General features: G+C 33.8%; 1 protein-coding gene across 1 annotated transcript; it reads right to left on the bottom strand.

The window, feature by feature from the left end:
• Nucleotides 1–11,652: 11,652 nt before the first annotated feature.
• On the bottom strand, nt 11,653–14,235 carry LOC110692072 (chromatin-remodeling complex subunit ies6-like). The gene is made up of 3 exons (XM_021869060.1): nt 13,913–14,235; nt 13,286–13,353; nt 11,653–12,114 (listed from the first exon to the last, which is right to left on the bottom strand). Exons 1-3 carry the CDS (start codon nt 14,085–14,087, stop codon nt 11,983–11,985), a joined length of 375 nt encoding a protein of 124 aa, XP_021724752.1. The 5' UTR covers nt 14,088–14,235; the 3' UTR covers nt 11,653–11,982.
• Between the last annotated feature and the right edge of the window lie 1,629 nt (nt 14,236–15,864).

Raw genomic sequence — 15,864 nt, 5'->3', positions numbered from 1 at the left:
ACTAACCACTTTACCTTATTTGTGTAACAAACTTTAAATTTATCTTTTAATAAAAAAAAAAACTTGGTTCGTTATATTTTTTCATCTACAATTCCATATTCCTAATTCTACTCAAATTCTTATTGCCTCCAAAACCCCACTATATATACATCCCATATAATTTTTCCACCCAAAAAAATTATTCCACTCTAAAAATAAATCTACTCAACAAAGAAATTCTGCATTATTCTCTTCACTATGTCCTCAAAAGACCTAATAACAACCATCGGCGTAGACATGAATAACGAGTAATCAAACATAAAATTGTTATCATAAAAAAGTTGATATAAATTATGCTATTAATATAAACTTTCATGGGTCAATTAACCACATTAGTATAAAAGTTAGCATTGTGATGACAGTTTGACACATTATATAAAAATTATCACCCGCGACAAATTGGTAAAGAAGTTAACATAGTAAATTGGTATAAGAGTTAACAAATTTCGACAGTTTACCTTTTTTTTTATGATTTTTAAATTTTATACCAAAGTACAAGAATTGTGAGTGGGTCACTGTTAGGAAATATGGGTGGTGTTATATTATGTTTAATCATTGCATAATAAGTCAATGAAAAACATGAACGAGAAAAGCAATAAAGAAGATAAACAAATAACACAAAACATTTACGTGGTTCTGTCATATTAGACCTACATCCACAGGTTGGGGATTCGAGAGCTTCTTCGCTATGATGGAGAAAGAATAAGAGAATAATACAAGGGAGTCATAATTCTTAATGGCTCAAAATGTGTGATCTAATTGATCAACTAAAGAGTCCTTTAAGCCAATCATACAAGTATACATTTTAAGTACGTAATGGTAACAAACTAACAAACTAATAGAGGCCTCAGACAAACTAGGCCCATTTAATAAATGTTGGACTTGGGCAGAATGTACAAAGTATGACATTAGGCACAATTATTTTATAGTCCATTACTTGGAGTTTAGTTTCCAAAAAAAAAAACACACACACACACACACAAACTAAACTAAACTAAAATAATTAGATGGAAAAATTATAACAATCCCTCTATGAAGAATTAAATCATGAAAATCCAGCTAACATATGAAGACTTATAAAGGAGAAAAGAACAATAGTACAATACAAAATGGCAGTTTAAGACAAATTTAGAAAACCAATCCTACTATTTAAGGTGTTATAATGAATGTGAAAGACAAGAGTGCATCCATTTTGAAATCATTAGCCATTATAACCACTGTCTAATGACAACTGGGGCAAATATAGAACAAGGAAAGAATTAATCATAGATTCCATGTGAAATATTTTTGAGTAATATTGGTACATTGTAGGACACACCCAGAATATCATGAACACTCAACATCATGATCATATACACAAAAACTAAATTTGAACAAAAATTACATCCCTGATCCCTCTAAAAAAAATAAAAAAATCCTCATATCATACTTCCCACAAACAATTCTTGGTTAAAATTGGGATTTGGGACATAAATACACAACGTAACACTAACTAAAACTACATGATACATTGAATTATAAATTATAATATATGCTTTTTTTTTATACAAGTATCATATAGTATAAACCATAAAAAACCCCATCAAATTCATATACTCAACATCATGATCATATACACAAAAAATAAAATTTCACAAAAAAAAAAAAGCACAAAATAACGAAATATACATTGCAGAACAATTAATGAACAAAAGATCGAAACTTAGAATAAGAATAAAAAAATTGTTTTGAATAACAGAAATTAACAATACAAATTTTAGGCATATTTCGACTATATTCAAGCAAGAACAACAACAATAATCAAATAATCTGAACAACCCATCATCATTACTTTTAAATCGAGCATAATAAACAACAAAACAGCACAAATCTACCATTTTCCCGTAAAAAACAAAAATACAATCAACAACAGATTTTAGGCATATTTCGACTATATTCAAGCAAGAACAACAACAACAACAACCAAATACAAAAACAGAAAAACTGTATTAAAAAAAAACGAAATGGAAACAAAGTAATTACCTTTGACGACTTGAAGGAGATTTGAAGATGGAGAACTGTAGATCAAAAGAAAAAATCAAGAATGTAGATTCTCAGAAATTGAAATAAAAAAAAAACCGAAACAAAAACGAAAAAAATCGAAAAAATTAACAAAAAAATTACCTTGAGGTTTGACGGCTTGAAGGAGAGGAAGATTTGAAAAAAAAAAAAACGAGAATGGAAAAGTCAGAAATCAGAACTTTAGATCCAAAACAAAAATGAAACGAAAACAAAAACCCTAAATAAAAAAAGTAAAAAACCGAAACGAAAACGAAAAAAAATCAAAACGAAAACAACAAAAATTAACAAAAAATTACTTTGAGGTTTGACGGCTTGAAGGAGAGGAAGATTTGAAAAAAAAAACGAGAATGGAAAAGTCAGAAATCAGAACTTTAGATCCAAAACAAAAATGAAACGAAAACAAAAACCCTAAATAAACAAACCGAAACAAAAACAAAAACAAATCAAATTAACAAAAAATTACCTTAAGTTTTAACGGCGTGAAGGAGAGGCAGATTTGAAAAAACAAAAAAACGAGAATGGAAAAGCCAGAAATCAGAACTTTAGATCCAAAACACAAATGAAACGAAAACAAAAACCCTAATTAGGATTTTTAAAAGTTGAGAAGTTGAGATTCTTGAGAATTTAAGAACGAAAGAGTGAGAAACTGAGAAGTTAGAGAGAGAAACTATGAGTCTATGAGAGATTGAGAATAGAAGAGTATGTAAAACGGCTGAATGGTGGTTTTTTTTTTTCTAGGTTTAGGTTTTACTTGTTCAGTTGATCTAACCGTTCATATTCAATCTCAACATCTAACCGTTCATTTTTTTTTTTGTAGATTCCAGAATATTCATCTAGATCTAACGGTCTAGATTTTTTTTTGTGCTTTTCGAAGTCTTTTTGACCGTTTTTTTAATTATTTATTATTATTATTATATTGAGGGATTATTATTATTATTATTATTTTTATTATTGTTAGTATAATTATTTGTTAATATTATTATTATTATTACTAGTTTACTACTACTATTATTATAATATTATTATAATTATTATTATTATTACTATTATTATTGATTATTATTATTATTATTATTATTATTATTACTATTATTATTATTATTAGTTTATTACTTATAAGTTATAAATTGTAAGAAACGCAAATGTTTCAAAATTGAAATTGATTTAATACGACATAGTTAATGTCTTAATGAGTTAATGCACATCAATATCTGACATCTCTATATGTATATTATATATATCTGTGAGTCTGTGACTGTATATCAGTATATATAATAAACTAATAATAACTTAATAAGTAAAAATACTAATAACTAATAAAGTAATGAAAATCTAACCATTGTTTTTCATGGGCATTCAATCTAACCGTTGTATATTTGACTATTCGTACATTAGTATTGCATAATGATTTCATCACCACTTTAGTGATTTCGTGATTTCGTCCATTTAACTTATTAAGTTGTTTGAGTTAGTAATCTAAATAAAGTAACAAACTAAATAACAAATCCATTTAATCTCGTTTAAGTTATAATTTATAAGAAATGCAATGTTTGAAAATGGAAATTGATTCAATACGATATTGTTAAATTAATGTATATGTAATTATAGATTAATTATTATGTATATCACATCGTACGAATGTACGGTTGGTATCATTATCATACTATCATTGCCTCATTGAATTATTGGTATGTACTATAATCGATAAACATATTTATTATTTACATATCTGATTATTAAAACTTAAAAGTTTAAAACACTTGTTATCAATCTAATTGAATACTTGTACATTCTTAATTATCGATTTATCGTATTATAAGTATCAACTCATTAAATCATGGTCATGACACGATCTTTAAAACAATCATGAATTCATGACCCAAACCGCTTATAAATCGAACCGACATGATCCAAACCGTTCATAAACCGAACCAATTGAACTGTGTAAACCCTCCACTAAACCGGCCCATTTCAAACTGAACCGACATGATTCACACCATTTATAAACCGAACCGATATTGACCCGGGTAAACCTGCCCCTAAACCGACCCATTTCAAACCAAACCGGCTTGATCCAAACCGTTTGTAAACCGAACTGACATTGACCCGGGTAAACCCGCCCCCTAAACCGACCCGTATCAAACCGAACCGACATAATCCGAATCGTTTATAAACCGACCCGCTTATGACCCAAACCAAATTTAAACCGCAAAGAAATAAACCGAAACCAAACCGAGCCGTGACTAACCCAAACCGAACCAAACCGACCCGCCAGCTAAACTAAACCGTTTCAATCCGAACCGCTCCAAACCGAAACCGACTCAAACCGAGGTCAAACCGAACCGCCAGACCGAAGTCCCACCCCTAGTAGTATAGCATAGCAAACTATGACATCACTAGCATTATGATAAATAAATTATTTATCATAATGCTAGTGATGTCATAGTTTGCTATGCTATACTACAATGGTATTGTATATTTCAGATGAATTCATTGTTGCAAATTTTAAACGAATTCATAGTTTGCTATGCTATACTACAATGGTATTGTATAATGGGAAAGATAATGCAAGACGTTCAGAAACTCTCTCTGGAGAAGGACAGCATGAGTGCAACAGTGAGAGCTGCTGTTGATAGTTTGGAACAGAACCTTGCGCATTGGGAGTCGGCGTCCAAGAGGGATTACTGATGGTTTTGGCATTTTATTTGTAGAGCACTTTAAATATTATCATTTTAGTTTTTTAAATTGGACATTATGTTTTAAGTTTGTAACATTTTAGATTATTGTTTTAGCTTTTAACTTTGACATATTATCATTGCTGTTTTTAAATTTTGACATAACCTTTCGTGGATCCGCGCAACTTACCCATGCAACATATAAATGTAGTAAGCAATACAATACATGTCTAGTCGGATGAAATGTCTGTATGACGACCCAAGAAACGCAATAGCTACCTCTCTGACCGGTGTAGTGACAGTCTCACGCGAACGCCAAGGGAGAATTGTGGTACAATGATAATAAGCTCGACTATGCAATCCCAGCCCGAAATGCATGACTGTACACTTGTAAATGTTTGCAACGGTAAACAGATCTAGGGGCGCGTCAAAATAATGATTTTGACCGCAAGGTCCACCTCCCCACCGGATACGCCGCAGAGCACCATCCAAGTCATCCTGGTACACATGACGATAAACATTTCGGTTAGAAGCAATTTCGCTGTACATCAACTGACGCACCAAACCGTAGTTGTCTTCGCCCATTTGAAAAACATCATCCACGACCTGAAATCTGCAGTTACCATCTCCGACTACATCATTCCACCTTTCCAAGTAAGACATGATGATGTTAGGTATCCTTTCCTTGTACGGAAACTGATCAATATCGTTTCTTCCTATTCACCATATAATTAAACACAGTTAACAAGGCAGAAGTAACCTAAAAAACAACGTGCAATGTAAAAAACCAACCGTACCAGTTCTCAGGGGCATATTCACAGACGATGAAGAATGACTACGACTAGATGACGATGTCTGACCACGACCACGACCAAGACCACGAATGTACTTAAACGCACTCCTGTTCCGCCGTTGGCGACCTCGAGGACGGTCAACTCCTTCGGGTTCCTCATAATCTAAGGTAGACGTGTTGAACATGTCATGAAGTACATGAGTAGCGTCAAGAATAATAGAAGGATGACTGGAGGACACTCGGTCGTACATCAAACGAAACTGCTCCAACTCCTCCTGTTCACGGTCGACCGTTTGAGTATCTGCATGCTCACCAATAACGAGCGTCCGCCAGAATGAATGAACCTGATCAACATGTAACGACGCCCTTTATTCTGTAATAACGCGGTGAATGGTGCATGTGCAAGGTAATCCATGAGTTACTGAAATAGCACACCCGCACCGAGCATACACTTCATCAGCCAAGTCCCTCATCCTGTTCAGCTCAGTCAGAATCAACCCCAAGCAGTAGTGTGACACACGACCATGGAGAATCTTAAATATGAAATGGCTATACATCGTACCATGTCATCATTTGGAGTCCTCTAGAGAGTTCCTAATGCCGTTCTTCTGAGTTTCAATTGACTTGTTAAGTCTATCGAACAGTGTATCCAAAGCAGCGGTCGAAGAATCAATCCAGTCCTTGGTAGCTCTATGAGCGCTCTCAACTCTACATGTTATAGTGTTCCCGAAATGAAGTACTTGGTTTGTCCAATATTTGACAAACTTTTCCCTGTGAGGGACCCATTGCTGCATCACATAGTCCACCAGTGCCGGACACCACTGGTACGAATCCCTGAAGTTAGCCAATTCTCGCTCGTACACTGCCTCTGTGGTAGCCTGTAGGATCTTCCGCCACTAACCATTCACCAATCACTCTGCCATTTCCAAATTCTTGTTGAAAAGGTTGTAGGCTTTAACTTTCACGCAGTTGTTGATGTGCCATGTGCACAATAAGTGCTTCGACTCTGGAAACAACTCCCTTATGGGGGCAAAGAGACCTCCCTCACAGTCACTGACGATGGCTGCTGGATGAACATTAGGCCCGATGTAGTTTCTCAGCTTCTCCAAGACCCAATAATAACTTTGAGGCGTCTCATCCTTGATGATTGCATGACCAATCAGAAAGTTCTGGTTCGTTGGAGTCATCCCCATGATCTCAACCAGTGGGAACTTGTACTTGTTTGTCTTGTATGTTGAGTCGATCAAAATCACAAATGGCCAAGACTTGATCATATCAGCACAATCAGGATGCACAAGGAAAAGATGAGTCACCTCCGCTGTATCTTCATCAGAATCAAACTAGAACAGGTAACCACGTGATTGTGCCTAGTGTAGCAGCTGCTGTATAGGGTTCCTTCCCTCTGACCGTTCAAACTTGAGTTGCTGTTTGACGTTGTAGATGTGTCTTCGGTTTGGATGGTATTCTGGAAATTTCTCTAACATAGATGCTAATATTTTAGCAGGCTTGACTTGAGCATCACTCATTTCTTTCACAACTAGTTTCGCAGCAGGACTTAAGCCGCTCAGCTGTCGGTGACCCTCTTCATATACTATCATCTCATGGTTGTGATACCCCAATTTAGAGTAACCAATCACTTCCCAACCGTCACGACTCCGTAGTTGTCGAACCTTTACTCTGAACTCACACCCACAACCTTTCTGCTTTGTATCAAACCGAGTGGTTGTACGAAAATCTCTTTCTTCTCTTTTGCGATAACGGTCGCATCTCAAAATGCGATCCATTCTACCATCCCGTTGAGATTTATGAGTTACTACTACCAAGCAAAATCCAGTTGTAATTGCAACCTTTTTTGCCCAATCAATCGCTTGTTGAGCATCTTCGAATGGACCATCATGTCCAAATATCCCATTGTAATCATTTCCGTCTCCACCATAATCCTGCATCAATTATATATTATAATAAATATTAATTCAAGCTTTAATTAATGCATTTAACACAACATTAACACATAATTAATATCTACATTTTTAATTTGTAAATTTCATTTCTACATTTACCGGATAATACATTTAATTTCTATATTTACACAAAATTAACACAAAATTAAAAACATAATTATGTATAATATTATTCATACACATACAAATTTAAAACACAATCATTTATAAAAGTATTCATACACATAAACAATTAAAGCATAATAATATACATTAACACAAATCTACTCACATCATAAATAAAAACATTAAATTATTAAACTTAATTTAAAAAAAAACTGTTTTGAATTTTCAATTTTAAATAAAAAAAAAACCATTTCCAATTTTTTTTAATACAATTTCGATTTTTCAAACTTAATTTTTTAAAAAAAACCATTCTGAATTTTCAAACTTAATTTTTTAAAAAAATCATTTCGAATTTTCAAACTTAATTTAAAAAAAAACCATTCTGAATTTTCAAACTTAATTTCGAATTTTTTTTTAATACATTTTCGATTTTTCAAATTTAAAAAAAAAACAACAACAAAATTAAAAAAGAAAAAATAAATAAAATAAATAAACAGCAGGGGCTGGCGCCTGGTAGGGCTGCCACAACCACTCGACTGGTGCCTGGCTGGGCCGCCACAGCCACTGGACTGGCGCCTTGCCAGGACGCCTGTCTGGTGGTTCTGGCGTCTTGGCTGGACGCCGGTGCGGTGGTTTTGGAGTCTGGCTGGGACGTCCATGCTACGGTACTGGCGTCCAACCTAGGCGCCTGCGCCACTGCACGACCACCTTTTTCAGACGCCGTTACATACAACGTGAATTTTAACGGTGATTTACCTCGTTTTCCGTCAACGACGACGTACCTCCGGCGTCCCCCGCATCTCCGGCTTGCCCTTCGGTCTCCCCCGGCGAGCCAGTACGGCTCCACATTTTTTAGATCGAGATATGTTCAATTTTAGAAAATGGGCATAATTGTCATACCAAGTCTAATTTGTGGGCTTTATATGGTAATTTGCGGGCGATGTTTAACAAATCCCTAAATTTGACCTTTTAGACCAAAATGATTTATGTCCATTTACATATCTCATGCAACATCCTTCATGTGTATTTTTGTTTTAATTAAGCTAACTATAAAAACATACTCTCTCACTTCCATAATGTTGTCATAGAACGTAAAAATCGAATTTACGATTATATTGTCCATATTGTATATCTTTATCATTAAATGATCAAAATTGCTTACACCAATATAAATTAAAGTTACGAATATCTATTTAGGGGTCGTTTGGTTCATGAAATATATGAATGAAGTATAGGTTTTAAATGGTTTAAACTCATACCATGTGTTTGGTTGATAATTAAATAAACAACGCATATTCTGTGTGACCGGCTGACACACACCAAAACATTAAACGGGTAACCCTCAACCAATTGAGTAACCCCTGACCAACCTAGTAACCCCTGATCGACCGAGTAACCCCTGAACAATCGAGTAATCCATGACCAAGTAACCCCCAATCGAGTGAGTAACCCATGTCTGACCGAGAAACCCCTAACCGCGTAACCTCTGACCGACCGAGTAACCCTTGAATAATTAACTTCATCCACACGGTGTGGTTAACCACATATGAAACTTTGTGTTAAATAAATTTTAGGGTTTTTCTACATGGTGACCTCGTTTTTTTTACTTTTCTACGTTGTGACCTGACAAATATGAATTTCTACGCTGTAACCCTAAATTACGAAACGTTACAACATGGTGACCTCGCCGTTAACCTGACGTTAGTGTATTTTGTTAATGGGGCCCACTTTCTATTTATTAATATTTTTTTATCGATTTGCGCGTCACAAAACCTTCCGTTAAAGGTTTTGGGGCTATTTTAGCCCTTAAGGGCCCAAATTGATCTCAAAATTTCACAAAAAATTAACGTAAATGCCTCGTTTTGTTTATTAAAACGTGAACACGTAAATCGAGACATTTTTTAATAAGCAAAACGAGGGATTTATGTTATTTTTTTGTGAAATCTGAGCTCAATTTGGACCCTTAAGGACTAAAATAGCCCCTAAAACCTTTAATGGAAGGTTTTCCAACGCGCATCTCGATAAAAAATATTAATAAATAGAAAATGGGCCCCATTAACAAAATATACTAACGTCAGGTTAACGGCGAGGTCACCATGTAGTAACGTTTCGTAATTTAGGGTTACAGCGTAGAAATTCAATATTTGTCAGGTCACAATGTAGAAAAGTAAAAAAAAACGAGATTACCATGTAGAAAAACCCTAAATTTTATAAATTTTTAACCCATACCTCAATCACCCAAGATATGGGGTTTGGAAATCTAAAAGGATAGATGGATTTGACATTTTGGCCCAAACTAATACTTCAAGTACGTATTAAATAAAAGAAGAAAAAACTCATTCCAAAATTAGTTTACCAAACATAACTTTGGTTTTAAAAAAAAATTAGTTAACATTTGAGGGTATTTAGGAATTGAACTAAATAGAGGTCTTTAATCTCCATGCTTGCATTCGGGTTGCATATACTTTAGAACTCAAATATATTTTCTCATCACTTGATAGTAAATAATTATTCATAATACCTGTATATCATGAGTTGGGCGATTGTTATTTCTTGAATGTATTTTGTATCCCATAAATTCTGCAAAATAGAAGGATAACTACTTTCTACGATAAAATTAGATGCTTCTCTTTCATTAGGGATTATTATTATTCCTTCATCGTAATTTGGCTCCCCTAACTTACCATCTCCAACTAAAAATACATTTATAAATTTATGAATTTTCTTCCAATGGTAAAGCGACGGTAAGTAGCTAGCTACTATGAATGTACCCTAAAACATAATAAAATAATGTCATTTTATTTTTAGGATCAAGTCCTAACCATCCAATAATGAAAAGATAATTTATTATATCCGTTGGTAATAATAATACTATTATCATAAATATAGATATACTCATATACTATAACAAATGCGTTAATATATTTAGTTTATTGAATCTCAATTTATTATTAAAAATATCATATTGTTATCTTGAATTATTAATAATTATATTAAAACAAATTTGTTTACTAAGTGTATCATATATGTCTGATATAAATAATGTTTTGCAGCATGAATATCAGCCTTAAAAGATCAATTTTTTGGTATATATTCTATTACCATAATCTTGTAATATCTTATTGACAAAATATTTTGGCAATCATTTATAGCTAACAAAAAAGTATTGAGATTTCATTAGTTATTTAATTTATCATGATCCATTAATAATATGATATTTTCAAAATAAAGTCTTTTACTTAAGGCTAGGGTGGGGAAAGAAGCGAAATTTTTTTAACGTTAAGGCAATAACAGTTAGTTTGGTTTTAAATGCTTGTTTTTTTGTATAGTATAGACTATTATAATTCTTATGAAATTCCACGTGTTAAAAGGTTTAGACATACACATATTTTAATAAATCTGAATAAATACTTTGTCAAAAAGATAATACAAATAATTTGATGTATGATATTATAAGCAATTATAATAAGAGATTATATCAGTCACTGATTTCATATGTGAAATTATATTAAGAAAATAGGTATATTATGGTAACTTGTAAATAATAAGTAGTATAAAATATTTATATTATTTTATCAGATAAAATTTTGATTTAGTTGATGTATTTAGGGGAGAAAATAAGGAGGGAATTTTTTTTAGCCATAGAGCGACACGTGTCAAAGTACATTTTGAGTGCCCTCTGTTTTAGTGTGATAGATAGATGTAGGCGAGATTTGATTTAAGATTCAAATCATAACTTAGTCAGTTCACAATAACAACGATACTGAACGGACTAAACTTGTGAAGATTAATAATTTTCTAAACTTGTGATTGTTGAGAAGATTCTCATTCTCATGGAATGTTTAGTTAATTTTTTTTTATGATCAATCAAACAACACTATGCAATTTCTAAGAAATGCAATTAGATGTGAAATAAAATTATTTCTTGAAATAATCCAAGCAAGCTCTAAGATGATAGTAATAAATTTGAGGTAAGTTTTAGGTATGATGCCAGATGAGAATGTCAATGGAAAGTTGGTAGCGTAAATGTGTAATCTCCATTTACATGAGCAAGTTTTTTCATATATTTTTTTTATAAAAACCTGGAAACACTGACCAAGTGTTTAAGAAATTGCATACAAAACTACACTCAAGATCATTATCAATTCAGCAACATACAAAACCCAATTAGCCAACTAACTAATACAACTATACAAGTTCTTAAATATCAGAAGCACAACCTAGATGCCTAACTTGATTCAGATTGCACATTGCAAGATTTCATGGTAGAGCAAAAGCAATTTTGGTTGAATTCAATGATAAGAACTTGTCAGGTAGCTGAGCAGAACATTGTTTGAGGGAGGTAAAACTACTTAAGGATGACAGCAGCATTCCTAAGAGCCAGATACTGTTGCACATAATCATTGGGAAGTGACCTGACGAGTTTAAGGACTTCAGCATTGGCATAACGCAATTTGGTCCTTGGATCATAATATAGTGCCTGCATAAAATGGCACAGAAAATTTCTAGCGCATCAGAAAAATCAAACTATGAAGAACCAACTCTAATTTGCATATATATACTCTTATATATATAAATACTACAAATTAATGATGTTTCAAAGCAAGAAGGGATGGGGGGAGTATTGTCAGTAGCTCATTTATCATGTATCACAATTCACATAAATTGGTTTAAAAATCATACAACACCTATTACTAAAAATCATCAATATACATCGGTGAAGAGATCTAGGAGAAAGGTTTAGTTATCTACATAGTATTACACAAAATCTATCTGAGAAGCAGATATCCAACTGTGTTCCACTTCTCTTACCAGGCTTCAAGGTTAGTGAGGCTATTAAAGAGCTATACTTTTCAAAACTTTTGAGCCCCTAAAACAGTAAATGAGAGATGCATTCAGAAGAGTGACATAGAAGTTGTATAGCCTTAGCATGATTTTTTGGTCCCTTGAAAGATCGACAAATAAGAACCCTAAGACTTGTGTAAAATGATGAGAGAGCTTCAGTATATTATACAATACCTATCATTAAAATATGAGAATATTTCCTTATGTATTATTATCAGAACTCGCTTCCTATTATCGACAAATAGGAACCCTGAGTTTTGTGTATAATGATGAAAGAGCTTCAGCTATACTATATAACACCTATCATGAAAATATGAGAATATTTCCTTCTGTATTGTTATCAAAACTCGCTTCCTATTTCTTGCCCTTATGAACATGACTTGAGATTTATCTCTTCACAACTCAGAGGGATATAGTTAGCCTCAAGAAATAAAAGACTTCATCTAAACAATGATACAACACGACAACACCATACCTTTTTGATGAGCACAAACAAAAGGTATTGAAAATCGCAAATACCAACCCTAAAACTTAACTATGGTAAGCAAACAAAAGGTATTAGCTTAAAGATGTCAGTACTGAAGTAGTGATACTTTCATGCAATAATCAATTCTACAAGCTCTTAGGGAATAATCTCTTTATTACATCCTTCCATTTTGCCCAAGACAGCTGAAACACAGATCAAAGTTTTCACTTTGAAATTCAGACCACGACATCCTACTGCTCGTGGTATTTTTATGGAGTCATAGTGTTATTAGCATATGGAGTCATAGTATAGTTTACATGAGAACATGGTAGTGTCTCACCTCATATCCAGTAATATCACAAATTCTCTTGGGTGGATGCATTGAAGGTGGTGCCTCAACGTTCATATCTGTGAAGGCAAATACCCAATAGGGGTAAGAAAATCAGTGTTAATTCCATTAAAACAAATTGAATAGCTTGGAGGTAAAGAGGAAAAAAAAAAAAACCTAAAAAAAAAAAAAAACCACAATTCACAATGAATTCAATACAGAAAGCTAAAACCCATAATTTCTCTATTTTAATCCATCCACAAATCACAATGTAGATGGTAGATAGCACATAGTTTAGTTAATTAAGGCTCTTAGGGGTACGAGTACGATTACACGTACCCTCCTCAAATTAAATTCCGTCTACATCATTTTCCCTATGACTCTAATCTACACACCCAAAAGAAATTCATTCACAATGATCATAAAGGTCCAAACTTTTTGATTACAACCTCCAAACCCGTAAAAAACTCATCCTTTTTTGTTCTTCCCAAGCAAAAATCACAATTCAAAACAACAAAATTAACACATAAACCAATAATTGCATCAAAACCCAATTCAGAAACAACAACAAAAATAAAAAAATTACCATTAACAGAAACGCTTAATAAATTCAAAAAGATTAAAAAGGAAAAATCTTACAATTGGGTTCATCAAGAGGGTAATTTTGGTAATTTTCAGCTTGAAGAATCTGTTTAAGATGCTTCCAATGTCTGCCTCTGGATTGACCTTTTGGGTATTTTTCATACATCTGAACTTTCTTGAAGCTTAAGTGAGTAGGTAAAACTAATTCAGCCTCCAAAACTTCTTTCTCCATTGTTGCTTTCTTGCTTCTTTCTCACTCACCATTATAATCTCTCTCTACCATATAATGCCATTAACTTTAACATTCTAGAGAGTTCTTCGTCCTGGTATTCACCAGTTTATGTTCTTCTTTCTCAATTTCACTGATTTTTGGGTGTATGTTTAAAGTTCATATGAAAAGACAGCTTTGCCCCTTGAGGCTTCCTCTCCAGTCTTCACCGACAAAACAAATTAGAGAGGGGCCTATTGTCACGAAAAGCGCATCAACACAAGCACACTTAACTGAGAAGTATCTTAGCATATGAGCTCCCTAAAAGGAAGATGCACCTTGTTGATATGAGTAGTATATCAAATCCTCTTAAAGCAATCATGAGGGGTATTACACTCCATGTCCAAGCAACAACTGACGTCAATGGCGCATCTTAATGACGGCGCATCTCAGTGACGGACGTCAATACTCGACACCCGACAATTATAGTGACATCTAAAGGCCTCTAGTGACCCACAACGCCGACGTCCGAAACAGGACGTGCATCGTATTGCGACACTAGAAAGCTGCGGAACAAGTCAAGGTTGTTACTAGTGGTTCCTATAAATAAGGAGATCATTTTTACTAGCCTCTAACCAGTCAAGGAGGTTGTTATCATGAATATGAAGCCTATATCAGTCTACATTCATCAAGAGACCAAGTCTTGAAATCAACCAACTACTTCCTAAAAATCAAGGGATTCACCCTTATCTTCCTCAACCGATTTCTACCACTTAAAGCCCTATAAAAGGAGGGCAACGACCAGCCACAAAGGCAGATGATATAGATTATACACACCATATTCCAAGCATAAAATAAACACCCATAAAAACTTCACTACAAAATACATCATCAAAAGGTACATCACGAGGCTCTATTCGACGATCTACTCGACAACATGTCTCATCTGATTGTTCTACAAGTTACAAGGATCGACCCAACGTTTATGCTTCTTCTCAATAGCTATAATGTATACTTAATCTCTTATTCTTATGTATTTCTTTACTATCTATGGCCTTAGATGCCCGAATATTCATTGTATTTGTATCAATAAAGGCTATAAACGCTCGTATCATAGTGAATTGGTAGACAAGTAGCCACCCGCGGTTTTTACCCACTTTCATTGGGGTTTTCCGTGTCACCATATCGTGTCTATCTTCTTTTTATTTCCATCGTTTACATTTCGCAATCTCTTTTAATCTAGTTATCGGCATCGCAACTAAAGGTCGTCTCTTTAATCGATTTTTGGCATAAACAATATCTATAAACAATCCCGTACAAAGCGGGGGCTTTAGCTAGGGATTGGGGTAATTCGACCAATCAGGCTGGCTCAACAGGAGAAGGTGGCCATGAAAGCCAGAAGTGGATGCACAGGAATTGCAAAAATCTGTGTTCATTCAGGATGCTGATGGTAAGGTGGTTGAACAGCTAGTAGTTTTAAGATTCAAAGGTAAATGTGTCCTTTTATACCATTGCAAAGTGATATGTGTACCGTCTTTGTGTTGCTAGTCTTGGGTTTATTTTGTTTGTTATATGAATACTTAATACTTATATAGATTAATTCAAACCAAAATAAAGTATCAACATGATGTTTGGTATGTGAGATTAAGAGGGTGGGAATGAAAATTTATATCCCAACATAACTAATTTCCTTGTTTGTTTTAAGGAAATGAGAAGTAAACTCCCACTTAATTCCCACATTTCTATTACCCGAGCCCTAAGGTGGCTGGTAATTGGAAAGAGAGAAATGAAATGACCAAAT

The sequence above is a fragment of the Chenopodium quinoa genome, unplaced genomic scaffold, assembly GCF_001683475.1.
Source record: "Chenopodium quinoa cultivar QQ74 unplaced genomic scaffold, ASM168347v1, whole genome shotgun sequence".
Taxonomy (NCBI): Eukaryota; Viridiplantae; Streptophyta; class Magnoliopsida; order Caryophyllales; family Amaranthaceae; genus Chenopodium; species Chenopodium quinoa.
The sequence above is the reverse complement of the archived record's forward strand: the minus strand, read 5'-3'. Positions and strand labels throughout refer to the sequence as shown.